Source organism: Scophthalmus maximus, chromosome 3, assembly GCF_022379125.1.
Source record: "Scophthalmus maximus strain ysfricsl-2021 chromosome 3, ASM2237912v1, whole genome shotgun sequence".
Taxonomy (NCBI): domain Eukaryota; kingdom Metazoa; phylum Chordata; class Actinopteri; order Pleuronectiformes; family Scophthalmidae; genus Scophthalmus; species Scophthalmus maximus.
Genome location: NC_061517.1, coordinates 26,514,185 through 26,541,797, shown reverse-complemented (window position 1 = coordinate 26,541,797; position 27,613 = coordinate 26,514,185). Strand labels below are relative to the sequence as shown.

At 44.3% G+C, this 27,613-nt stretch overlaps 3 protein-coding genes across 10 annotated transcripts in view; 1 reads left to right on the top strand and 2 right to left on the bottom strand.

The window, feature by feature from the left end:
* Window positions 1-27,613, bottom strand: part of LOC118314126 (NACHT, LRR and PYD domains-containing protein 12) — a 593,122-nt gene that overhangs the window by 143,330 nt on the left and 422,179 nt on the right. The window lies entirely within an intron of this gene.
* mamdc2a (MAM domain containing 2a) lies at window positions 140-16,334 on the bottom strand. 3 transcript variants are annotated; one of them, XM_035640347.2, is made up of 14 exons: window positions 15,896-16,329; window positions 15,635-15,775; window positions 9,639-9,889; window positions 9,137-9,221; window positions 8,889-9,014; window positions 7,683-7,939; window positions 6,230-6,323; window positions 5,379-5,525; window positions 3,514-3,779; window positions 3,313-3,409; window positions 2,923-3,069; window positions 2,399-2,658; window positions 1,419-1,503; window positions 140-1,241 (listed from the first exon to the last, which is right to left on the bottom strand). In XM_035640347.2, the coding sequence occupies exons 1-14, from the start codon at window positions 15,921-15,923 to the stop codon at window positions 1,180-1,182; spliced, it is 2,046 nt and encodes a 681-aa protein (XP_035496240.1). In that variant the 5' UTR covers window positions 15,924-16,329; the 3' UTR covers window positions 140-1,179. The 3 variants fall into 3 exon arrangements, with proteins under 3 accessions (XP_035496240.1, XP_035496239.1, XP_035496241.1); XM_035640346.2 differs by having other exon boundaries at window positions 15,635-16,330; XM_035640348.2 differs by lacking the exons at window positions 140-1,241; window positions 1,419-1,503 and having other exon boundaries at window positions 2,453-2,658; window positions 2,927-3,069; window positions 15,635-16,334.
* On the top strand, window positions 16,507-27,420 carry ptar1 (protein prenyltransferase alpha subunit repeat containing 1). Of its 2 annotated transcripts, XR_007030494.1 has the most exons (8): window positions 16,507-17,854; window positions 19,835-20,004; window positions 20,284-20,350; window positions 20,745-20,849; window positions 22,499-22,754; window positions 23,065-23,426; window positions 24,338-26,107; window positions 26,740-27,420. XR_007030494.1 is itself a non-coding variant. In XM_035640362.2 (7 exons), exons 1-7 carry the CDS (start codon window positions 17,769-17,771, stop codon window positions 24,720-24,722), a joined length of 1,431 nt encoding a protein of 476 aa, XP_035496255.2. In that variant the 5' UTR covers window positions 16,507-17,768; the 3' UTR covers window positions 24,723-27,420. The 2 variants fall into 2 exon arrangements, 1 of the variants encoding a protein (XP_035496255.2); XM_035640362.2 differs by having other exon boundaries at window positions 24,338-27,420.

The window sequence follows — 27,613 nt, the reverse complement described above, 5'->3', positions numbered from 1 at the left end:
ATATAGATATATATATATCTATGTGTGTGGTGATAAGTTGTGTGTGTGTGTGTGTGTTTATATATATATATATATATATATATATATACTGTATATAACTAAGTTTCTGGTGTAATACAGAAAAAAGATCACAGTGACGTCAGACACAACATGTTTATTCATATATCTTTCCCTAACCCTAATGAAGTTACATTTTGTTACCTGAACAAAAAAAATGATAATCAAACCAACAGTTACAGAACGTAACAAACACTGGGATCACTACTCACCCTCTGAAGGACATGAACACTGAACTCATCCCAACTGTCACAAACAAAAGGAATCACTGGAGTGACGTCGCTCACAGGTTCACTGTGGAGTTTTCTTTATGGCTTGTTGGAGATGAGCGCGTTCCTTTTTCTGACTAAGTCTGAATGTAAACAACTTCCTCTGTCCAAGACAAAACTCCAGAGAGCACGTCGGGGAACGAGGAAAACGACGCCTGCATCATGACTTGGGGGCACATGGCGGATTATCAAACAATGAACAGGTAAAAGATACGATTGAGGTGCATTATGGAAACTGTGGGATGTGTTGGCGGAGTTTGGAGCTTTATTTTAACCCCTCTCTCTCAACGTGTCATTCTCAAGTCCTCCAACTTTACGTAAATGCAATACTAGATAACATTTACATTTTAGGATAAGGACTCTCTAGCAACTGTCATAATCTATATCTTGAGTAAGCACCATCTGTGTGGAAAATATCCTTCTTTTTTTTTAACTGACCTATGCCATAACTTAAAATAAAAGCAAAATAAGTTTAAACGATATTTTGCACATCGTGTCATCAGGCCCCAACACCCGCTGGCGATCGTGTGACGGAGCATCATGAGAAGGAGGTGTGACTTCTGTGAGTACATGAACGTCGCCAGGGGAGGTCGGCCCTCGTCTGCCATACAATGACATCATCGCCGTGGACCGCGTCGGAGAAACGTCGGATATTATAGAACAAACGCTGAAGTTACTGGACTGGGAAATGAGGGAAAAGACAACCGGTGGCTGCAACAGAAGCTTCGCTCTACGAGATCGTAAATTGTCCTTGTTGAATATTCACACTGACACTCGTGAAAGCCGGCTCAAGCTCAAGTCTTCAAAACTAAACCATACATCTAATAAGACAGAACGAGCGTCCTCGCCCGTCTCAGTTCTCGATCTCGTTGACGTACTCTGAGGAGCCCGAGTATGTGGTGACGTCACCGGGATCTGGAGGACGATACAATACAGATATTATAGGTCCACGTATGAAACAATACAGCATTGCTTGAACACTGATATTGTGTAAAAACGTAACCATTACAACATTGGATTTGTAACAATGTCTGATAATATAATAATTAACATCTGTCCCGGGCCAAATACGTGATGATTCTGAGACTGTACCTTCACATCGTCCTCTTTTAAAATAGATGTCGTCGATGGCGATGTCACTTCGTAGTGACGGGCCTCGGATGGCTTCAAATATAATCTGCAGATAAACACAAAAAGAATGTTTAACCTTGAAATGTGGAACCGACCACATGGCTGGATTACTGAATTGAGTATGAAGTGATTACTGTAAATGATGTGATAACAATGAAATAGTAGTAGAAGTGATAATAATAATTATTAAATGTATTATTATCATCATCAGCAAAAGATATATATTTTATTATCATTATGAATATTAACAAGATCATTACATCTTAAAGTGTTAACATTATTATTATTATTATTATAAGAACCAGTCTGTGCTTAAAACAACAGTTATATAACTGTTCCTGCTCTCTCTCTGTCCTCTCTCCCCCATTTCTCTCCTCTCACCAACTGGTCGAGACAGATGTTTCTCCCACAACTGAGTCCAGTTCTGTTACCAATTTCTTCCCGTGAAACGGGGAGTTTTTTCCCCTCCACAGCTGCCAAGTGCTGCTCATTGTGAGAACTGTCGGGTTAACATCTCAACCCGACTATGAGCCCACAGAAAATTGTTAACAAGGTTATACATAATAATATGAATGAAATAAATTATAGTTACATCAAACCAGTCAATTGCATCTTGAACTTTGTTTACTGGGTTTTATCAAAATTTTGGCAAATGGATTACGCTCAGAATATGACAAAATGAAAACTGGTGAGAGTGGTCAAAGATATTTTCTTTGTTTTCTCATGAATGTATGTGTGTATATGAATTTCCCATTAAATATCACAGATATCATGTCAACTGTTATGTTGTGACACCCCTAAAAACATATTCAATATTTTGCACCATAGATCTAGATGAAGAGATGATGCCGGTGAATCGTTGTTTCGACAAGGGAAGATACCAGGTGTTGTTTGGTATTTATTAATATATGGAGCAATTTCATTGATATATTTGTGGGTACCTGGTGTCTGACATCACAGTGGTAGTCCACCATCGCTCTGGTCCAGCTGATGGTCTGCTCACCGCGCTTTCTCCACAGCACCGTGTCCGAATCTCCGGCACCTTGGCGCAGCAGCACGCTCAGGATGCCCGTGCCCGATCCGTACATGTGGTAGTAGAAGACTAAACACTGAGGGGACGAGGAGCCGCGCAGGTCGGAGGTCAGCAGCCGAGCTTTGTGACCCGGACGCATGAGTGACGCCTCAATGTACATGAAGTAGCCTAGAAGACGTACATAAAATCCATGAATAGCACACATCAAAGTATGGCAACTTTCTATATTGCAGCTGTAAAAATAAATGATTTAAGTCAATTATAATAAGAGCACATTTTAACATACAATAGCCAGTAAGAGAATTATATGAATAAATGGTTTCCACATTCCAAATTCCTGAGATTCAAATCTTAAACATCACACAAAGGTGTGTGTCATCCAGCCTTCGTGTCATCATGAACTAATCAGGGAATGGAGAATCGCCCACTCACCCACCCCAGTGGTGTGGTCTCCTCTGGGTCCGGTGTAGGAGGTGGGGGTGCGTCCTCGGACTCGCAGCCAGTCGGCCTTGTCTCCTTTCTTATCCTGGATGAAGTCACAGACGCCACTTTCAAAGTCACACTGGCCTGGGAGGGAGCCTGCAAAAAAAAAGGATGGTCAGTGCATAAGGTGAAAAAGGTCACTCGAGGCAACACCACCTGCACTCCTGAGTGAGCATGCCAGGCCTCCACCCAACAGCCCGGGCTTGAATACAAAACCCACTCCACAGCCTGGGTTCTTGGTTTAAACATACCACAACTGAAATATCCAAGACAACAACATCTAAGAGTCGCCTGTCCTGTTTCACACATCAGCAACAGTTGTCAGTTTGTGTCTTTTACCTGCTGTGATTTGACAGTCCCCCACGCTGACAGTGATGTCATCGATGGCTACCAGGCCACACTCCCAGAAGTTCTTACATAGGCTGACAAACACCGCCTGTGAGACAGAAACACACAGAATACTGCAGTATTCAGTTTTCCCTTCATGCTATTCAAAAGCCTGACGCTCTCCCCATATATCGTCAGCGTGGTGCTTCATACCTTGGAAAGCATGGGCTTCACGTAGGTGACCTCCACCTGAGTCCACACAGCTCTGGAGGTATCAGCGAGGCTCCACACCTTCTCCTGGGCGACGTTGTTCTCATCGTAAATGTAAAGAACCAGAGCGTTTTCCACTTTTCTAAATCCATGGAGCATGTAGTAGAACCTCAGGCAGTATTTGTGGTTCCCCGGTAAAAAGGGACCATGGAGCCGACCCATGTAACCAGGACTCGAGGTGAAGCGCGTGTTTGCCAGGAGGAAAGAGCCTAAGAAAGGTCAGAAAAAGAAATTAGTTAGGTAGAAGTATATCTGGAGTTTGCATGTTCTCCCCGTTTATGCGTGGGTTCTCTCCGGGTTCTCCGGCTTCCTCCCACAGTCCAAACACATGCAGAATGGGGTTAGGTTCATTGGAGACTCTAGATTGACCGTAGGTGTGAATGTGAGAGTGAATGGTTGTCCGTCTCTGTATGTGGCCCTGTGATAGGCTGGAGACCTGTCCAGGGTGAACCCCGCCTCTCGCCCAATGTCATCTGGGATTGGCTCCAGCCCCCCAGGACCCTTAAGTAGATAAAGCGGTAGACGATGGATGGATGGATGGATGGATGGAGAAGTATATCTGGCTTTCAATATTTCTAATATCTTCGTGATATCCACCCCCCGTACCCGGGGCAAACTTTTACTGTGTAACTGTTGCACATGCACAAAATTTGGCTTGGAGGGCACGTTCACCACATCCCATGGAAAAGTCTTGCTAAGAGAATATCAAACTTTTACAGAAACTCTGAGCCAGGCTGGAAAAAACTGTGCTGTACTGAAACTAGATCTATGACGATCCTTCTCACAGCTTTTAATGTCACTTTGTATCATACCAAGAATCATGTGTGTGGTTTGACACAATACTGTGTTGTGTTTGTGTTTGTGAGAGCCTAATACGATACCAGGGATGAAACGGTTGGCGGTGTGATGGTAAACCACAGTGAAATCCCAGACGGTTTGTTCTACTATTTCAAATTGGGATTACGATTAAAGTCCCGGTGGATTACCAGGGTAAATACTGTCCAGCTCAGTTAGCAACAGTCTCCCAGACGCAGGTGCAGCAACGTGGGTTTGTTGGGGGTCCGAGTCGCGCCCTTCTTTTTATTCTGCCATCATGCTCTGAGAATCAGTCACGAGAGCTACAGTACAAGTTGTCCAGGGTTTAGCACAGAACACACACTTTCAGTTTCAATTCAAATTGATTGTTTCATGGTGGTTATGTTGTGCAGCAGACACAAACACAGGAACCTCCTTAAACACACATGGTTTTCACTTGGCTAAGGCCTTTTTTGTCCTTTTCTCTCGCGTAAACGTTTGACATAGACCTAACAAACAGTTTAACAGGCGAAATGAGGCCACTGGACATTTTTGTTCCTAAGTGTGATGTGATGCTCTACCCATAGCAATGCCAAATAAGCTTAAAGAAAGAAAGAAAGAAAGAAAGAACTATTGCCTTACACACACAAACAGCACAGAGGATAATAAGATCACAGAGCAGAAACACTACAAAGTGGTTTGTTGTGCTGGATGCTGCGCGTCACGAGCCCGGATTCAATTAACATATTAAACCTAATCAATACTATCACCCCCACTTCTTCCATGATCTGTCCCGCTACTGCTCATTTCTCATCGCTCTTCAATCTTAATCGGGTTTACAATCTTTGCAAATTTAGCAAAGATATGAAGATGATAGCTCTAGATGATGGCAACGCTGTTGTTCATGTACAAAAAACACATAGAGCATTCTTGTTGTCGCACACACACACACACACACACACACACACACGCCAGACAATGATAAAATACTTGTGGTCTGCAGTGTGACGCACCACTTCCTGTGGTATGGTCTCCTATCCTGTAGGCGTTGGGCTTGACCGAAGCTCTGCTCCACGCCTTCGTCTCTGCTCTCTCCTGGTAGTACAGACACAGGCCGTTCTCAAAGTCGCAGTTGGCTATGGAGGGGTCAAAGGTCGGCTCTGGAACACAAAAACACACAATTCTCAATGCACATGATTATAAAAAAGTATGAGTGTACAATAGGTTTTTGTTTGAGGACTTCTGTGTTACTTTGTCTAGATTGGTGGTTGTGTTCTGTATCTAATGTCATACCTCCTATTTTAATCTGAGTTCCATGTTTCCTGTTTTATTCTGAAATCCGTTTCCTGTTCTCCTGTGTCTTTTTTCTGTCACCCTTACTTTTCTTTCCTTGTTTTCTGAGGTTGGCTCCCTGACCCTCACACTAACCACCGTCTCTATGTCCCTCTCTTTTCTTCTGCTCTGGTCTTTTGTCATCTCTGTTCATTTCCTTCTAGCTGGGCTTTTGACCCTTTCTCTCTTTTTTGTTAACTTCTTCAACCACTCATTCCAACTCTGACTCTCCTCCTTGCTTCTTTTCCACGATCCTTTCCTGTGCCACCTTCCTTAACCATCTCTTTCACTCCACGACTTGTCCAGGGGTCTTGAGCGACGAGTTGACCTTCGCTTAGTCTCCTCCTGCCTGTTTAAAATGCCACCTCTGGAAATCTCTCAATACCCTAATACTAACCTTCACAGCAACATTCTAGTTAACCATTCCATACGTGAGACTTCAGACTTGCACTCCAGCATATTGAGCAGTATGAAGGACCAGTGTCGCGTTCAGTCTGCAGCTCCGGACTGAGACGCAGATGTCCCCTCTCACCGGTGTCAGTGTGGCAGAATTCAGGAGAAAAAGAGATGTCATCTATGGCCACGTATCCTCCTCTGGCGCTGTTGAAAGCTACTTCAAACACCACCTGGTAACACACACGGACACAAACCCCCACTGTTAACACACGGGTAATGAGCGGCGTATGACTTAGACCTCAGACCTATTAATCCTGACCACATGGCTTTGTGAACGATGAGGACTGATTGTGATGAGCTGCAGAGAAGCAGCTGCAGGAGTAAATACAGGAACACGGTGAGGCGGCCCGCTGGGTGCTGCTTGATAGAAAAGCTCTGTATGACACTTGGCTCGGGCGGCTAGAGAAACTGACCCAGTTAGCGATGTTACGCAAGCCTCTTTCCAGTGACAGCAGCGAGCTTTGGGTGTTCTGGCTGAAAGTACAAAGGAGGGGAAAGGAAGAAAAGTGCAGTGGAAAGCCACAGAGGAGTGAGTGTATGTGAATGTGTCCGCTCCACGCAGCTGCTCCGACCAGGGCACAAACACAACCATCACCCAGAGAAGGACCGTCTGTCTGTGTTTCACGATTATTGGAAAATGCTATTTTCTGCGGCATGAGATGAAAAGGGGGATTAGATGAGCTCAAGGGAAAACAAGAAGCTCACAGCGATAACTGCCCACACACCAGTGGATATGTCTCAACTACTTGACTTATGAGACATACACACTTGACAGCAGTTCATTACGAAGAAAAACGAGGAGTTAGAACCCAAACACTTCTCCGAACAAAGTATGCAGGAACACCCCTGGTAGCTAAAGAGTGGACCAGATGTAATCCACTACATTCAAAACTGTCACAGAGTCGACAGTTTTGTTTTGCTTCCGCCTAATGGGGTCATCCTCCAAGAAGGGTTGAATGGTTTTATAATGAAATTGTGATTTTACAAACTTACTCTTGAGGAATTTCTGTCCTCTCCTGAGAAACTGCAATGATGGGCGATCTCACGCACTATGCAAGGACATTATTATCGCTGAAGGCTGTCTCGGGCGTGTCATAGTCGCGGCATTTTGTGCAAGACACATAGTGGTGAATACAGAGTGTTACTATGGAAATAGCTATTCTGTTTGTGAGATGACGACATTACTCTGACAAAGCTAAATACACCAACAGAGACCGGAGACAGGCAGATTGTCTTGGGACGCCATACACTGACCAACCAGAAATGTCCTTGATATATATTGAGCTCTTATAATTAATACTTATGCTTAAGACATCCATGGTTTTCCGTCTTCCAGATTCAGCTGCATCAATTTTTCCCTTACACTTACAAATTTCGCAAAGCAACTATTGCAATTCTATTTTTGATTTACGTCATTTATAAAAGTGCCACGGTGTTAGAGGTGATTTAACTGTTATCATTGATTTGTCAGCTATAAAGGGACCAAACATCTTATGAAGCTGCATGCTATAGCTCCAGTCCTCCAGTACCTCCAACGGGTGAGGGGCCTTGATATCGACGCTGACCAGGGTCCAGCCGCCAGTAGCGTACACCTCTGGCCTCCAGATCTCCTCATAGTGGCCCAGCTGGTCTCTGGTGAAGGCGGAGAAGATGTTTCCCCGTTCCTGGTCCCGCTGGTAATAGAAGGACAGGCAGCCAGCCATGGGCACTGTGGTCATGGGTGAGGTCAGCTTGGCCACTTCCTGGAAATGCTTGGCGTACACGGAGTCCACATACATGTAGTGACCTGGAGCAGTAGAAGACAAAGATGAGCTTATTTTATTTGTTTATTTCATTTATATGGTTATGGGCTGATAGAGTCATGTTTACAGGAAATGAAACAGTTTTAAAGGATGGCACATTTTGACTCATAGTGATTCACATGCCACTAACTGCTTGTGTTTCTCTCTCTCCTAGTTTATCTCTGACTCCAGAGCTGCATGAGTCCAAATCGGTTCTGTTACTTATTATTATTTACAACAATGTCATGACAGCTATAAGTGTCAGTATTATTGCTGCCATTGTAAGACTCAGTCTGACAGATCCTAAAACAACAGTTACACAGCTGTTCCAAGTCTTTCTCTCCTTTCGCGAGGCAGATGGCCGCCCCCACAACTTTCCATGGCACACGGTTGCCTGGCAGGCATTAAACAACATGCCTCCGGAGAGCAACACAAATGACATGTTTTGCAGGAAAAAAAAGTTCTATTGCCTTCTCCCTCATTAGAAATTCAGAATCTAGGAATATGTTAATATTTTCATTTTCAAAAGTTGAACTATTGGGCACAAATGTTTCATACTTCACTGTAAGGTCAGTTCTCAGTGTATGTCTGTGCACTGGGTGTTTCCTGTTCCACATTACATTTGTGAAAGTTGCACACTGGAGCAGGATCTGTTTCCAAAATAGTTGCGTGTTTCTTTGCGAGCACGACGACTTTCAGACCGAGACTTTCTACTTTCAGAAGATGAGCGTGGAAACAGCCTCGCAGTGTCAAACTCTGCAAATATACATCCTTCTGCACAGAGGAGCTCAAACAACGCGACTGAAGTAACAAGAGGAAAACTTTAATTTGAGTGGAGGGGAATATTATCCCTGGTGTGTGTGTGTGTGTGTGTGTGTGTGTGTGTGTGTGTGTGTGTGTGTGTGTGTGTGTGTGTGTGTGTGTGTGCGTGTGTGTGTGTGTGTGTGTGGGGACCTCTCTGTGTGTTCCTCTCCGGCACAGACGCAGGTTCTCTTGCCACACTCCCCCCAACGTACCAGTTGACATTAGGGTTCCAGCTGTTACTGTAGCCACACAAGTGATGGTCCTCAAAGTTACACTCTGGTGACAGGAGCAGGACACAGCCATTAGTCCTCACGCAGTCTTATACAGTCTCAATACACTTTCACATCAGACTATGAAGCAAAGGTGAAACATCTCATTGGATATAACGTGCCACTGACCTATGCAGTAACCAGGTACAATGTGGATTTCAAAAATGGCCACGCCGTTCCCTGAGGCGCGTCCAGGTCGACCTTCCAGCAGGATCTATGGAGGAAAAAACACTTACCAAAAGACTGTTTGAACGCAGGATAAGGATTTCTTTTGCATATTCTGTGAACAGAACTACTTTTTATTGCACTTTATTTGGAAACTGCTGCTACTGACTTTGTCTTTTTGATTTTATTCTGTTTTTATTTATTGTTCTGATATATGTCAGGGGAGGAAGCCATACATAAGTTCATTGTACTAAGTATAATGACAATAAAGACTATCCTATTCTATTCCAAAAAGCAACACAAATGGCCTGAACAGTTTCAAAGTCAAGACACAAGTCATTCCCTCACATCTTCGAGTTTGAACAAACTGAATAATGCACCACCCTAATGTAAGAGTGAACAGTGACGTCATCTGAGAAACCTCACAGGGCTCACTGTGATTACAGGTAATAACATCCATCCCTACCTGGTAGGGGATGGTGGTGTTGGGTAAGTCCACACCGGCGATGAGCCAGCTGTCGGACGCTTGGTTGGCCGTCCAGAGCCGGTGGTCAAAGTTATCGCTCTCTGGTCTGAGGTGGAGGTGCAGGGAACCGTGTCCGGTAATCTGGTACACCAGTCTCACACAACTCCAATCCTGCTGGTCCAGAACCGGACTGACCAGAACTGCCTGCTCCTGGTCAGATAAGAAGGCTGAATCCACCGTCAACAAATGCCCTGTGACAACAAAATAAAGAAATCATATACATATATAATATAAATGTACAGTAAATAATACACTGGCCACCAATTGCTGAAGGTGATGATATTTTTTGTCCATATCTAAAGAATTCAGCAATTGTTTTTTGATGATCAGGACGTGAATGGAGCTCCACAACATATCCTTTTGATCGGGTTATCTCTTAGTTCAAGAATCCCCAGGCAGAGTAAATTATTCACAAAATATGAACTTAAGATGAGCTCATACTGAATGGACCAATACGCCGAATTCACAATAATTTCAATGTTAATACTGGAAGTGTGAAGACATGCGACAGGTTAAAGGAAGGGTTGTAGCAGCGATAATGCGCAATAAGAATAGAATGTTCATAGCTTTTAATTCCTGCAGAATATGTACATAAACCTCTGCAATGCTACAGTGGCCTGGAAGTAGTGAACGCTACCATTCCGTCCCACTGATGCTGAAGAAAAACGAGGAACAACAAAGAGGAAGGAAGCAGAGAGGCAGCGAGATGAACCATGGAAAGATAAGGTGTCAAAATATATATACAGAGTTGGATGTGTATTACTATCTGGACGTATTATAAATTAGAGATTATTCATTTTCTAAATTAAATAAGTAAAGACTGAAAACCCTGAAAAAAGCGTCTGTCTCATCTGAGAGTCTCTGTATGCGTTCACCTAGGTCTAAGAGCAGAGAGGCACTTCAGTGGAAATAAAAAGTGTTTATGGAGAGCTGGCTTAAGTGGCCTCGGTTCTAAATCAGGACGAGGCGGAGAGGCAGGGGGATTTGCAGTTATATGCCTAATCCCTTTTTTGGTCAAATGGAATTTGTGGAGTGATGACTTGCTCACACAGCATGCCTTGGAGCAGTAGGTAGGACAGGGCAGAGGCAGCGAGTACAACACATACAGTACCAGTGTACAAAGACAATCCACTGATCAACAGACAGATGTGACTGGACCTCCCTTTCAGTTACATACCGATAATCACCCACTTATTGTTTTGTTTATCACAGGTAACCATTCTGAAAACCACGCAGCTGTGTTGAACAAAACCCAGTCACAATGCTCATTAAGTCTGCAACTGTGGCCTCTACTATCTTCTTAATCATTGACAGACAGTATATGTTCGATAACTGAAATCATTCTCTCTCTTTTTTTTCATCCAATGGCCAGGTCTAATGGCCGGGTATTAGTAAAGCTCTGCCATAAAAAAGTTGATTGCATAGTATTGCACATCTTTTGCAATGTAATGTTAAAATTGTTTATAATTTGAAGGCTACATGCCACTATTGTTGTTTTTTTGTAATGTTCATTTCTTTCAAATAAAGGAGTTAAAGTTAAAGTGTTATTGTTCTTGTTCGGGTTGTTTTGTTTTTTTACACTGTGGTATCAAATTTGATATCGAGTATCGTGTACTTTTGCTGGTATCAGTACCGACTACTAGATTTTTGGTATCGTGACCTCCCTGCTCTGAATAAAGCTTCTCAGCATAATCCTATCCATGTTAAAACATCAGTTACTGTAAAATAGTGACATTGTTGAGCCTTTGCAAACCAAGTTTTTTGTTAATGTAATAGTTAGTTGATAGATAGATAGATAGATAGATAGACTGAACTAGTCAAACTAGTCTGCCAGGTGATTTGGTAATGTAACTTGGTATAGCATATCACAGCGCAACAGGGTATTGTATTTTATATTTTAGTCAATTTATTCACTGAGCCTTATTGTTGTTTGTTTAATCTCTTCTTTCCTGTTTCTCTGCCTCCTTATCTGCTGCTTCTTAGAATCTAAAATTCCGTCTTCCTTCTCCAACCTAACTTAACTTGAAGTTGTTTTTGCCTGTTTGATAAATGTTTTATATTGTTACAACAGGGCCGATATCTGTGATGAACTAACCCTGCCTGATACCGTCAGGACCATTGCTGACTGGGAGTTGTGTACCTCAGTTCCCATGTCGGTAACATGAATTGCAATCCAGCAGTGCAGAATGGATCAATGCTTCAGTTGTGACTGGGATGAGCTGTGAGCGTTGGAAAGAGTGTGTTCTGCTCGTACTTCTGTTTATTGTAAGGACATGACTATGAGGAGAGGAGAGTTGTGTTGTGTTTATCGGGTGTACTAAGTGTCAAGTGCTTCTGATATTAGCAGAACTTTTCCCTTCGAGTTGTCAACATACTTGAGTTCAGAAACTGGCCGGGAGAAGCTCTAAATAGTTGCGAGAGAGATAAGGAGTATTCGTTGTGGTGGTCTGAGGGACAGCAGGGAGGCCCTGGCGGTTCTCCACCTCCACTCCATCCATCCCCGTTGTTTCTGTTTATTCTGTTCCAGCACGGCCTGAAGTCTTTGTCTCTAATGTCTCTGTTTAGTGGATATAATCACCTAGGACATCCATCCTGGTTTCAACCACAAATTATCCTGGGTTCCTTTTTTTGGTGCAACCTCCCCAGCTCAAACCCACATTGCCATGGCAACCAAACAGAAAACACTGGATGGTCCCGTCTTCTTTTTATGAGACTATTTATTGCCACAGTGGGTGTAGTCTATCACCAACTCCAAGGCTAGACTGGTGGCTGGAGCTCATTCCGCCTCACTCTGGTCAGTGGTTAACATGCTGGGTCTCTGCTAAAGCTTCAGTTTGGTGTAGAGCTCTCTTCTCAGTGACACAGGGAATGTGCACATACTAGCTACAGTTAGTACACATCGAGAGCTAAAGGCTTGGCTGGAAGGAAGATGGCACAATTGACAGTGCTGCCAAGGCGGGGGAACATAAAATGTGCTGTCAGATGATCATAAACAGCAGAGGGAGCAGCTCGGAGACACTCTGGGTCTGGGTGCACACAGCGGAGCAGACAGAATAAAACACAAGAAGGAGTTGTTCAGAATTTCTGTTTTGACACGTGGAATGTGGCGATGCGCAGGAGATCAGAATTCAGCACATCCCACACAGTCAGTCAGACCAACGAAAATTATCACATTCCACTACTCATTGTTTTCTCTGATTCAAATTAAATGGTAGATTGACTGTATTTATATAGCACTTTTCTCGTCTTATCGAAACACTCAAAGCTATTTTACAGTACAAGTCACTTTCACCCATTCACACACATTTTCTCTCACATTCATACACTGATGGAAGAGCCGTTAGAGGCAATTTAAGTGCCTTGCCCAAGGACACTTGGACCTGCCAAAGCATGGCTCCAGATGGTGACTAACTTTTTGATCATGCAACCTGATTTTTTTCGGCCATTCGCCAGTTTCGAACATCCAGGCGCAAATAAACAATACATAGAAATGAATAATTAAAATAGAAATTACCACATGTTTAGTTTGTGTTGCCCGCCAAACTCTCATCTCCTCGCTCCTGCATCTACCTGCCCTGCGTGAACGGCTTTGGTTTCGGTTTCACAGACATTACGGTCGGTATCTAAGGTTACCAGCCTGAAATCAGAGGAAGACCGCGGGATTTTGAACAAGAGCTGGTGTCAGAGGAGAATGAAGGAAGCAGTTAGGAAACCACAGCGAAAATTTAAAAAAGGCAAAGACACCGCCACATGAAGTTACACTTCACCAGGATAAAAACTCCAGATCATCCAGCAGCACACAAACAGTTATTCTTCTTTCTTTTTTTTCACACTGTGGTATCAAATTCGTTATCGAATATTGTGTACTTTTGGTGGTATCGGTACCGACTACTAGATTTTAGGTATCGTGACCTCCCTAGGGAGCACTATTACGACCATGTGCCAATGGAACACCTACCCTTGTCCTAAGCCCCACAGAGCAGCTATGCAAATTCTACAGCATCAGTAGGGCCAACCCCATCAGCTGGTTCAGAGCGATGCCAGATGTAAAGCCATGAGACGCCATAGCTTTTCAGAGATTCACTCCTCATGATGATCTCCTAACGGGCATGTTAACATTGCTTGAGGGTCCTTAGGGAATGAAACTGTCCTGCACTGGGCCTGTTGACAGGTTGCTCAATAAATTGCCCGAGCAGTATCATGACAGCTTCGTCGAGCATCTGCAGGTTAAAGGTAGGTTACAGACTTCCAGTCTTAACCCCTCCAAACAGCATGATCTAACGCAGTGGTCGAGGTTGAGGGCTGAAGCACAAAGGTTGTCTGCCAACAGGTTGACAAGCAACCAGCTTTATGGAAGGATCACATACCTGCCTCCAGGAAGAGTCAGCCAGCTACTGTCTACTACGGCAGGGTCAAAAGTCTCTTGCCCTTGGGAGGTATACCCTGTCAACATCAGATGTCATCTGTAACATTTCAGGGGCTTTAACAAGCACCTGCCTTGGGCTTGGCCAGCTGTTCAACCTCATCGGAGCTCTCCAGAGACGATACCGTCACCTGAGTGTCCTCCCACTGCACTACTTTGATATGGCACACCCACTGCAATTGGTTGGGTGACAATATGTTAACTTGATTACAGCCACTGAGCCAGTCCATGTGGCCCAATACGGTAGACCAGCAGACCCAGGTGAAAGCACATATGATATGATATGATATCATATGATATAGGTAATACTTTTCTGAACGATAGAAGCTTTGATTGTCTGCATTATTGGCGGAGATATGTTGGAAAATGTGTTTTCCCATATTTTTGTTGGCCGTCACCTTTGACCAATCAGCTCCAAAATCATCTGTAAAATATCCCCTCAAATAATATTCCCACAAAGTTTGGGTCATGTCCCCATCGGCAACTTGAGCTATGTGTTCCTTTTACTTTGCCATGATTAGTTTCGTCTCCACTTCCTGCCATTGTGTCTCCTGCTCCTGTGATTGTCTGCCCCGCCCCAATGGGAGTCACCTGGTGCAAAGACTAAAGCCCCTTTCACACTGGCCAAAAAACCCGTTTCAACCCGCTAACACTCTGCGTTTTCTGCAGTGTGAAAACGTTTAATCGGCATTCGGCCCCGGGTCAAATGACTCTGCAAAAGACCAGGGTAATAATCGGCTCCACCTCCAATCGGCATTGATGTGACGTCACATCCGGGTGATTAGCGCGATGACGGAGGAAGTGAAGGCTCGACTCGTCCGTCGGTAACTGCTGTCACCTCACCAGCTGTAGTAAAGACACCTCGCATGTAGCTAGCTCGCCTAGCCTAGCTTTGAGTCGTTGGTGGTAACAACTGACACAATCCAGATCATCGATGAGGTTCAGAACGGGGTACTTTATTTCAACCCTTCGGCGGACACACGGTCTCTCATTACACAGTGGCCATGAACTGTCGCTAACATGGATGATGTGCGGAGCCCATTCTCACTGTGGCTGCACTTTGAAAGAGTGACAAGTACAAGATATAAGGTGACCATGCTTTCTGTTGTTTACTACACTCTTCTTCTTCTTCTTCTTCGTTTTACGGCGCGCGCCGCTCTCTACCGCCACCTGTGGCCGCCACCTGTCACTACACGATCATCAGACCCTGGTCTGCTCGCAGTGTGAAAGTGGCCAGTTGCCGATTAAACGCGGGTCGAGCAGTTCTTGAATCTGATTCAGACCTGTTGTATCTGGACAAGCAGTGGTCATGGACAAATTGTGGCTCATTTTTTAATTAGAGAGTTTCAGTTTCTATTCTCTACATGCCTTATAACGTTTACGTTTAAGTTTCCACCAAAGTCACCAACAAGTGTATTTCATCAGTATGTAAGAAGAGTATACTCTATAATAATATATAAAGCATGTTTGTTCACGTATGTCTGCATGCAGAGCTCATGGCGTCGGTGTGTACCTTCTTTATTCATGCTCCAGCTGCCGTACTCCGGGTCCGACGCGTAGCCACAGGTGCCCAGCTCGAAGTTGCACGACCCGGGCAGCAGCTGCGGCCGCGCCACGGGGAATCCGCACAGCAGCAGCAGGAGCAGCATCATCACTGCAAGAGGAGGAGGACAAGAGGTAAGCATCCACGCTGCGGAGTCGAATGCGCAAAGTTGCAAGCAACGAGAGATGTTTGGCACACGGAGATTTGTTCTTTAACTTTGTGCTGATTTACCGCGCACAACGAGGCGCACGCTGCCCATCGTGTCCGCCGCTGCACTTCTGAAGATCTCCCGTTGAATGACTGCTGCTGGACGTCTCCTGCTGACTTCTCCAAAGAGTTACAGCGCCGACATCAGTCCGTCAGTCAGAGACATCTGACGGGAGGGAGAGGCAGCGCTCCAGCTCCTCTCCTCCTCCTGCTCCTCCTGCTCCAGGGCCGGAGCCACAGGGGCCCGGGGCCTTTATGGAATTCCCACTTGGAGTTAATACGCCATGTCCATGCAAGTTATTTGTGGCTTTATTTGTAAGCAAGGGTTCCTCATCGCTCTTAAGATGAATAAATTAAATGAATTAACATGCATTTCGGCTGCACGGTGGTGTAGTGGTTAGCACCTTCGCCTCACAGCAAGAAGGTTCTACCAGGGCCTTTCTGTGTGGAGTTTGCATGTTCTCCCCGTGTATGCGTGGGTTCTCTCCGGGTTCTCCGGCTCCTTCCCACAGTCCAAAGACATGCAGAATGGGGTTAGGTTCATTGGAGACTCTAAATTGACCGTAGGTGTGAATGTGAGAGTGAATGGTTGTCCGTCTCTGTGTGTGGCCCTGTGATAGGCTGGCGACCTGTCCAGGGTGTACCCCGCCTCTCGCCCAATGTTAGCTGGGATTGGCTCCAGCCCCCCAGGACCCTTAAATGGATAAAGCGGTAGACGATGAATGAACATGCATTTCTACAATGAGAAAACATGATAATACTGATTATATAGTGATGAGGATTGTGAGATGTGGTTGAAAGAAAAAGCTTGATTATTTTGTTAGACACTTTTAGTGATACTTTTTTTTGTGTGGCTCCATTGCTTGAAGCCTACCAATGTAGCGTTAAAATATGACAGGAACATACTTTTCTGATTTCTATGTGGCACACATTGCTATAGTGCTAAATAAAAAGGAAGTTTAGATATGATCACGTGAGCACAACTCACAAACCCAATAATATGAAAACAAAGCAGTGGAAAGCCTGGAATTAAAAGTTTTTTGTTGTTGTTTGTTTCTGGGGGAGAACAGGCTTTCAGCAAGTTGAAACTGGTGAAATTTCACCAGGGGTGAAGTCATTTTCATATTTGACATTCGTCAGTTTTCGTGGCTGTTATCTTCATTAGCTCCGCGTCTCAAAACTTGATCTGTCTCAGTTTTTGAGATATGTTGGAGAGCTCCGTCAGGAAGACGTTTCACAGATTTGACCAAAATCAAAGTCAAAGTCACCGAAGATGACGATGTAGTGGAGAGGAGCGCCAGGCGTTGAATGTCTGCTCAGTGAGCATGTCACTATAGGCATTGTCAGGGACAACCCATTTCAATCTTCAATACCTTTTTTTGTTTTTAAAACATTGGAATGTCGAACAACTGTTATTTTACAGAATGACAGACATTTAGTGTTTCACACCTAAAGGTTAAAAAACAGAAAGAAATTGAAAGAAGTTATTTAAAAATGAAATGTTTGCATTTTCAATAGCTCAGTCATTAGTTTCTGTAACACCTCACAACTTTCACAGCTGTTAGTTTGTGAAAAAGGCCTCAGCAAATCCCAAAGCATCCTTACCAGTGTGCAGTTTGCTTTAATATGCATATTTCAATGTTTTATTTTTCAATATCTCACTTGTTTATGGATTTATTGACATCAAACCCCATCTAATGTGTCTGGGACAGATCGTCTCACAGCTGCAGTACCATGTGTGGCCACTGGGAAAAGAATAGCTGCCAGGATGAGCAGCGGCCCGGAATAAGTAACACATTCCTGCATTGGCCCTGTGGGCTTTCCGTACTATTGGGTTGGGTTTTTTTACCCGGAAAAAGAACTAGGTCCCCCGTGACGTCACTGGACGCGCTTAAAAATGGCGGAGTCGGAGGAGGAGGTGGACGTGCTGGTGCAGAGAGTTGTCAAAGACATCGCCAACGCCTTCAAGAGGAATCCCAGCATGTGAGTACAGCCGCCCGCGGAGAACGCGAACACACCGGAGCGCGGGACCGTCGCGTCCCGGAGGACCGCGGGCCGAAACAACCCGCTCGGTGCGGGCTGGTCGACTTCTGTGGGCTCGGACTATCACCTGGATCCACAGCGGTCCGGCGGAAAGTTGACAGTTCAGTAGATGGACAGAGTTTCACCGAACACCCGGGACGACGACTCCGCTTTCTGCCGAGTCACAAAATATATATTGCATTTATTTTGTCTCGGTCACCTTGTGTACGTGGGGAGGCTGCAGTCAACACGGCGCCACCGTGCACACACGGGCCTCTATCGTTCGCTCATTAACGGTGACATTCATTCATTCATTCATTCATTCAGTCAATAGTTAACTCCTTAGCGTCTGATTTGAAACCATTTGGTAGCTGCTACGTTCCCGCGTCACGAGGACCAGGAACACCGGTGTTCCGGGTTGACCGGTGACGTTTGTTTACGTTTTGTTCTTGCTCTCCTCGGTCGCAGATTCGAGCTGCAGATTCGTCATTTTTTTTAAACGCCGCGTGTTTGTGAAGAAGTGCGGTGACGAATAATGTCCTCGGAGGGAAAAATGTAAAAAAATAAATAAATAAATGTATATGCCTGTCACGTCTATTTTTGCACGATATATTTTTCCAGAAATTCATTTTTTATTTTATTTTTATTTTTTTGATACTGAATCATGTGATCTTTGCTGTCGTGTCATACACGATCTGTGTTGCTGCTGAGAGAAAAGTTATCCAAAGTTTAGGACTTGTGTTCAGGCCTCAGACAAAAAAACCTAAACAATGTGAAGACACGGTGCCTTTAGAAAGATATTGAAAAATCCATATTTTCTGACATTTTATAGACCAAACCGCTGATTTATTAACCATATGACGAGGACGGAAGCAGCGAGGCTTATTGATAAGAATGTGATTCATATTTCGTCAACAAACTCGCGTGTAGACACAGTGGCTGCTATTGAGGTCAAGAGAAAAGGTCGAGTTCATATTCATGTGTCGCATGATAAGTCGATAATATAATTTTCGTACATATCACCTACACACAACGATACGAAAAGAAGAAAAAAAACATCAAAAAGATGTGCAAGACGGGATTCGAAACAAAGAATCTCAGGAGTGTAATGCTCAGCCCGGGGACTTCCTCATTACTCTGTCAGCTGCTGATCACCTGCTGTCGGTTCAGGGGTCACGCCCACGTGAACTTGTGACAGCAACAACACAGACGAACGCTGCAAACTTCATATCGAGCCTCAAAAACGAATGATCGCCTCACATAGCCAGCCCCCAGGTGTTGTAAAGAACACACACAAAGGTGCTCCGTACAGTGTCATGTGACTGATCATGAGATAACATCACTCAGGTGGAACCTCGTGGCGTTACTGTTATGAGTGAACATGCTTCTGTGATGTGTCATCAACTTGTGTCTTGTAGAAGTCGGCGGACGTGATTTTACAGGAGGAAGCGGTGTGTGTTCCTGTTAAAGAGCAGCTCGCTGGTTCAGTCAGCTGAGATGAAAAACAGCCCAAACGTTCACCGATAAGAAAGTTTGGTTTCGGCTAATATGTTGTTAGTGAACATATGGAAGAGGCGAGTCCGCAGCTCACAGTTAATCGGCGTCTTAGTAATGTAACAGCCATGTATTTCTGTTCCCTCTTCTGTATGATGAGTGTGTGCTTTGTGGAAGCTGGATCCACTGGAGTCGTGTCAGTTGACACAGACACGTCTAGCATTAGGAGTAAATCAAGTCTACTGTCTAACTATGCCAACTGTGTGTTAAGTGATTGTGAATTACATGTTAAATGGATCGCTGTGTTTTTGGAGTACTGTCATTTATTTTAACAACCACAATTTTCTTGGAAATTATGAATCTGCGACTCGCATCAACATCGAACATCTGGAATTTATTTCGATGTGCTGAGACGTACCTTATTATGTCTTTCTCCTCCTCCCTCAGCGATGAGATCGGTGTGATCCCATGTCCGGAGGCCCGTTACAACCGCAGTCCCATTGTGCTGGTGGAGAACAAGCTGGGTGTGGAGAGCTGGTGTGTCAAGTTCCTGCTGCCGTATGTCCACAACAAGCTACTGCTCTTCCGCCAGCGCAAACAATGGCTGGACAGGGAAGGTAACTGGACTCAAACGATTCAGAATCATTCCTGGAGGTGACAGTGACATGAGAACACATGTTGTGTACTGGTACAGGTTTATGTTCTACTAGGCTTCTCGTAGGTTATATCGAAGGTGGGACAGGACGCGTCAGCTACATACCTGCTTACATGTTCCTCCATCCCAACTCTACTTGTTTTATAATTGTTTCATTTTTTATTTCAGTTTTTCTATCTGTATTTTCTTTTCCAGAGATCCCCCACCTCAGTCTAACAGTTCTTGTTTGTGTGTCCCTCAGCATTAGTGGATATCACCTGCACTTTGTTGCTGCTTAACCCGGATTTCACCACTGCGTGGAACGTCAGGTACAGATGCACCAGCCAACCACAACACAACTGCAGAAATTCTTAACCATTTCAGCTGTTCATTATCGATCTGCGAAAGTGTACAACAGCTTCACACAAAAAAGACAAAATACTCAAAACTGATCTCAGCCCAACACTGCAGTGACTATAATGTGCTACGCTGACCCTGTGGTCAAACGCTACAGCCGGATGACACAGGTTTTGTACTGTTTGCCGGAAACCACCACAAATACAGTTTTAAAAAAAAGTTTTAACAAGCTTTTAAACACATACTGTACACCTGTACTTCCTTGATCATATTCAGTTATCTCACGTGTATATGAAACACCTCCCCCCGGCGAACACGCTCCTCAGCACTGTTGACTGCAGGATTTACATCGGATTGTTGTTGCAGGAAGGAGCTGATGCAGTGTGGAGTGCTGATCCCAGAAAAGGACCTCTATCTGGGCAAGTTGGCTCTCACAAAATTCCCCAAGAGTCCAGAGACATGGATCCACCGGTAAGACGTGGCTACAAAACACCCTGTTCCCTTTAGTTTCTTTGAATGTGTGCATTAGTTGTTGTTTTTTTTATGGTGGCTGTGTAGTCGAGTGAGTACACGATGATCATTGTTGTCTTGTAGTCATTCTGGCACGGGTATGAAAGTGAAAGCTATCGAGTTAGCTGTCCAAGTCAATCAAAAGTTTACCTAGAATTCTGGTGTGTAACATAGAGAGGGTACCCCACATATATAGATATAAGATATACATTGATAAGCAACAGTTGAAATAATTAATCCGGTGACAGCGGTGGTCAGTGCTGCGTATTAACGGGAAGCCTGCTAACGTTACCTGCATGTTTTCAACATTGGTCCTTGCTAACAAAAAATAATGAGTGAGTGTAGATGAAAGGTTTGATGAGACTTCAGGGCTCCAGAGATTGACCAAAAATCTGTGGTGTGGCTAAAAAATTTCCTTGGCCTAACATTAGGGATGCGAACAGAAACCCGGGACTAAATTAAGCTCCGACGTTAACGGTGCAGCTAACGGTATTGAAGGGATTAATGCATTCGTCTACGATGAATATTCACTATTCCCAATCCTGAGGAGATATCTGTGTGTCCGTGCAGGGGGCGGGGCCAGCACTCACTGTCACAAATGCGGCACACACAGAGACACAGGGTGAGGTCGGATTGTCCTGCTTATCTACTATTCCTATCTACTATTCCTTGACCTCAGTGGAAAACGTCATGAGGTCAAGGAAAGGTGTCAAGGAGGACTGATAGGACTTAGGAAAAGCCGACAGCGCTGCTCAGAGAATCTGACTCCACTTTCACTAAACTACGTTGTCATGTCACAGAGGATGTTGTTGATGCGTCTGTCGTGGTGAAACTACACATTTCAGAAGATGAATTACAAAAACCTCAGCGGCTCCATCAGCATGTTTCAGTGTTTTACCACCGTGTGACATCAGATGTTATGATTCATATGAAACAGTAACTTACATCTGGGTCATATTCATACTCTTCTTCTTCAGATTAAATCGTTTATGTCCGTTCATGGCGCGTCACGTTAAATATCGCTGCCGCAATGAATTGTGGGGCGTCAATAGCTCCCTATTCTCACATAGGAAGCTCCATTGTGTCCTCTGCTAAAGGAGACAGGAAATGAAGCATTGAAGCTCCTTTCCTATGGAGCGGACCGGTCAGAAGTCTGGTTGTACGTCACCAAAATCGATGAAGATACTTGTTGTCAAGTGTAACAAATGTTTTGCAAGTAAAGGCAGAAACACGAATGATCTGTTGAACATTTAGTCAAAGTGAAAGTGCACTCTACTTCCGCTGGTCCCAGTCAGAGACAACAGCTGCAGCCAGTGGGAGGAGACTGAGCAGAGGGTGAAGAGTGACACTTCACTGTGACCTGGTTCATAGTTACAGACCTACAACCCTTTACAACAGTAGAGTCCAACAGTCTGACTGTACGTATTGAGTTGTGTTACTTTTTTCCTCTAACAGACTTCATGTTAGTCCCGTCACTCAACACACATCAGTATTTTATATTCATTAAATGTGTCTGTTTGATGTTCAGATAACAATATGAAATAGTCTTTTTTATTGATCCACTATTTTACTGTTCACCAGGTTACTCAGCAGTTGATGTCTCCCTACAGACGCTGGGTGCTGCAGCAGATCCTGCGTCAGTCCTGCGCCGTGGGCCACAGTGGGGAGCAGCAGCAGCAGCAGCAGGGTGAGGAGGCGCCGCCGGCTGACAGAGAGAGGAGCCAGCAGCTTAGCGACCACATGGCCCGGACGCTCCACCAAGAGATGAAGGTGTGCTCCGACGCCGCCTGCCGCTATCCCAGCAACTACAATGCCTGGTCCCACCGCATCTGGGTGCTGCAGCATATGGCCAAGGGCAATGTCAAGGTAGGGCAAGGAATCTGGAATACATTTTTTAAAAAGTTGAGGTACGTTTCTGTAGATGTATATTTACTAGTACCAGTACGCTTTTAGCTTTTAACATATAAAGAGTTCTGTTCTTCAGACACTTGTGCTCACTGCCATACAACAGACAACAAACATACTTACAGCATTAACATTTAAAGCTTGCTCTGATAATAAGCTTGTTCTGGGGGTTTGTTCTGCTAATAATAAATTTGTCGGCAAATCATTTCCGAGGTCAAATTAGTATTTGCTCAGTGAGTTCTGTTCTGCTCACTTCCATGTTCTGGGACAGGTGTTCCACGACGAGCTGTCCTCCATGCGTCTGTGGGTGTCCATGCATGTGTCCGACCACAGTGGCTTCCACTACCGGCAGTTCCTGCTCCAGGAGCTGACTGCAGAGCTCTCCCAGACGCCACCCTCCACCTCCACCACCACCTGTTCATCCCACCACCAGTCGAGCGCTGCCCCCAGCGTCAGCCCCCCCCCAAACAGCCACGCCCAGGCTAACGGGGAGCTGTCGGCAGCGGAGGCGGCGGGCGAGGAAGAGGGGCAGCTCGGCTTCCCCACTGTCCCTCAGCTCTTCCACCAGGAGATGGAGCTGTGCTCTGACCTGATACAGTCCTTCCCCGGACACGAGACACTCTGGAGTCACAGGTGAGGCTGTGAAGGTGAACATGAAACGAGGCTTTCACCGTTTTGTAGCGACTTACTATGAGACTACAGTTTGATAAATGTATGTATCATAAATATATCAGTTTTTGTGCAGATTCTTACAAGTAAATTCCCATTCATTCACTCCATTGACATTTCATAAAATCCTTTATACAAAGAGTTTTAAGCCTGGAACCAAGACATTAAGCTACGAGATGAATCATTATCATAAAACGCTTTATTCAGAGTAAAAAAATAATTGGCAAATGTTCAAGACTGTGCATAATTATGAGCGAAGGAACTGCTCGTTCCATAATCCATTGCGAATGACTTTCCAACAACAGTTTATCGTCTTGAATTTTACCTACATCATCATCACTGTAGTGTTTATATTGTTGTGTTTTGTGAGCGTATAAAGTGTATAACGACCGTAGAGTTCAGTGGTGGTAGCGGGTGCCAGTGACTCACAAGTCGTGATTGGTGGTTCCTCCGACTCAAGGATGCGTTCCAGTGTCAACGTCTGACTCGGAGGTCTGTAATTTCGAGTTCTGAGGTTTAATGGAACGACATCCTGACACCCGAGCTCCTAGTACAATGGAACGCAGCATCATTCACCGACATGAAGTTTGCGGGTGAAGTAAGCGTTTCCGTAGTAACAGTGAGCTCCAATCAGAGACGTCGATGTTACACTGTAGGAATGTGGGTAGTGTAATATTTCTCAATTATATCGCAAATAAATTATTTCATTCGGACTTGTGGCTTCTACAGGTTGATGTTCCATCATTTCACAACCTAGTAGCGCATGGTGAGTCGACCTCGGATGGCTATGACTCACTGTTAAACTCTATAGGTGTTTGGTGTATTGGGGCAGTACAATTGAAACAACACTAAAGATCCGTTTCCCCTTCATCCAGGCGTCATGTCTTCTACCTGTGGCATCAGTGGAGGAGTGAACAGCAGCACCACTGCAGCAGCAAAGGAAGCAGCAACTCGGTCCACTTGAACGACGGCGACGCAACGCTGCCCGAGGTCGACGCTCAGAGCTGCGCGGACCGGGGCGACAGCGTGAACGGAAGGGGGCGCACCACTGAACCTATGGAGGTGGACAGGGCGTCCTTGCCCGACCCGCGGGACAGCAAGCGACTGAAGAGAGGCGTCCCGCCGCCCGCCCCTCACACCCTGCCCTCGGAGCACAGCTTCGTCAGGGGCGTCCTGGACCGCTGCTCCAACACCGAGCAGAGACACTTTGTCCTGGCGTACAAGAAGTGGTTGGACACTGTCATCGGTCAGCAGCCTTGAGAGAGGGGAGGAGAACAGCTCGGCCCTTTTCTTTCTCAACATTAAAGTTGCCTTTAGACAAAGATGTAGGATTATCGCTGACAGTATCTTATAATACTTCAGACGCAGTGATGACTGTAGAAAGCCGTCACTGTCCTGTCCTTCCGACAGCGAGGAGAGGGGACAGGGCGCGATGTTCCTCCTCAGAAACATCTGGATTCTTTTTGAGCTTCTTCTGAGCCAGTCCTCCTCCTTCAGAACTCACGTCTGCACATATAAAGCCTGTTGGTCCACCGTGTCTGTCACTAGTTTCTGCTCTTATTTCAGGTTTCTCAAAGCCCTCAGGACCAATAGCCCACCATTTGTTTCGTCGCGGGCTCGGCACTCGTCCATGTTACTTCATTTTTCGAGTATTTCAGCCGAGAGACACAATGTGAAGCTGGAGGAGGAAGAAGAGCAGAGGGCCTCATGCAAGAACATTATCGTATTCTTCTCCTAAATGTGTTAGTACGGTAAGAACGGGCCACGTCGGAGTCGTCTTCTGACCAATTAAAGCAGAGCAGTTCATGCTGTGTCACCTGAGAGTCACTGGAATGAAGATGAGATGCTCCCACACGGGCCAGCACAAGGCATAAGTGGCCACCATATAGGCACGACACAGGCACTGTCACACAGACAGTTGATGGAAAAGTCAGTGGCGTATAAAGTTGAAGACAAAGGCTATGTCACAAAAAAGGACATGCATGGCTGATTTCAATGTTTTTACCGTAAACATACACCGGCTAGTTAACCGTCAAACAAGCCTTCGGTTTAGTCGAGGCATCTTCAGCTAACGTTAGCTGAGGAAATATAACGACACTCGGTACTGTATCACTTTAAATATCAAACACGACCATTATTGTGAGTTGGCTACTTTTAAGATTAAAAACCATAGCAGCATAGAGGCTGACGGTTTAATGTGAGCAACACAGCTACGAATTCAATTGAATTGATAACCGCTGTTAGATTTACAGAAGTTGTGCGAACGATCAGTGACAATAGTATTAGTGGCCGTATGAAAATGGCTTTAAAGAAAACCGTCATGTTGCCACAGCGAGTGGATGAATGCCTGAAGGAGGTCGAGGAGAATTCTCAGTCACTGATATGGATGTTTTCTCCTGGTGCTGGATCAGGACAACTATATGCAGCATGAACAAAAAAGTGAACAACACCGACTTTGTGCAACAGAGTTCAGCAGGTACATGAACACGTAACTATATAGTATCAGTTTAATTGCTTACTTTAACAATGTCAATACAATGAGGTGTGTTCATATATTTATATGTACATTTTTATATATTTTAGGGTCTGGACCGCACGTAAACTGTGTACACACCTGGAAGAAAACTCAAAACAGGATAAAACAGGTGAATCCGGCGAGTTCTCCCGAATCACTCATCCGCACAACTTCAGAACAATTCTGTTCTTGCGTCAGGTCCAATGTCTCTCCCCTAACACTAGCGCGACTCGTCACAACCTCTGCTCGCTTGACCCAATTGTATGAAATGCCAAAATAGCCAATAATATATAGATAATAATGCACTAAGAAATAAAATATGATATATGTGACCTGATAAATTGTCATAATTTGATAAATAATTAAAACAACTAAAAAAGGATTTATTAGACGTCAATAAAATTGTTTATTGTGATTAATTTCCACATGAGTTTTAATCATTTATACTCCAGTATTTATTCACATGTTTCTATTTCAAGTATTGGCCCTTTTTGAATAAATTAAACTTATGGAATGAGTGTGGTTTTAAGTTAATGTTTTCTTCCTCTTGATGAAATGATCTCCGTTTTCTACGGAGCCCCTCTGGTGACATAGGTGGGAAAGATTATTGCGTGGCCACGAGTTAATATTAATCCGTGAGAATGAGATAATTAACTCGTGGCCACGCCATAGTAGTGATCTCGTTCAGGGCTGCAACTAACGATTATTTCCATTATTGATTAATCAGTTGTTTTTCTTTCTTGTCTGGTTACTTTGCACCAGCTTAGCTTGAGAGATTTCTTAAACCAACCGGCCACAACAGGATGAGCGACATCATCACCACATACAGAGACGCTACGTCGAAAAGGTCAAAAACCTTCATTATGTCTTTTCTGCTGATGAATCATTTAGCTCTCCTGTGTCTGCACAGTTCATTTTGAAGATGATCTTAAATCCAATTTAATGATTGTGAAGTCGCCTGTTTTCCATTTTGGATCCATCTTTGTGTTTTGTTAGGGGTTGCTGCTGTTACTTTGTTTATCTGTCGATGATTATATAAGCACACATGAACAACGTAGACATTAATCTGAGATACTTTATCAACTCAGATCAGTGTGTACAGTGTGTTCGTTCATCAGATACGTGTGCGAATCATAATCCTGGTGGGATATTTTCACATCCTTGCAGACCTAGAACACAAACGCTGAACACATGTCTAACTATGCAGAAAGGTTTTTTTAACGGTTCTTTGAAAAGAACAAAATGTAGCTTCTTTTTTCCCCCTAATTTATTGGTCAGTATAAGTCTGCGTAGGGTTTGTTGTTAACGAATAAACTGTGGACGCCGAGAACAGCCATCATTTTCTTTTTAATGAAGTATTATAAAATATAAATTAGCCCGTTGTTGTGATGAAATTAGCCTTATTTCAATAATAATAAAATAAATTGTCCCAGATTAAGACTGGATCAGACTCCTCCACTGTCTTTTGTCAACATCTGTAAATATATCTTTTCTGTAATATTTCATGTTATCCATTCTTTAAATTTCCCATTGGTTCCTTTTCTTCTTTCAGATGCATTGTAGATCAGATTGTTTTTTTGTTTTCTGAGGTCGTCACTTGTTTCCCCCTTCGTCTGTGGATTGCTACATTTAAAAC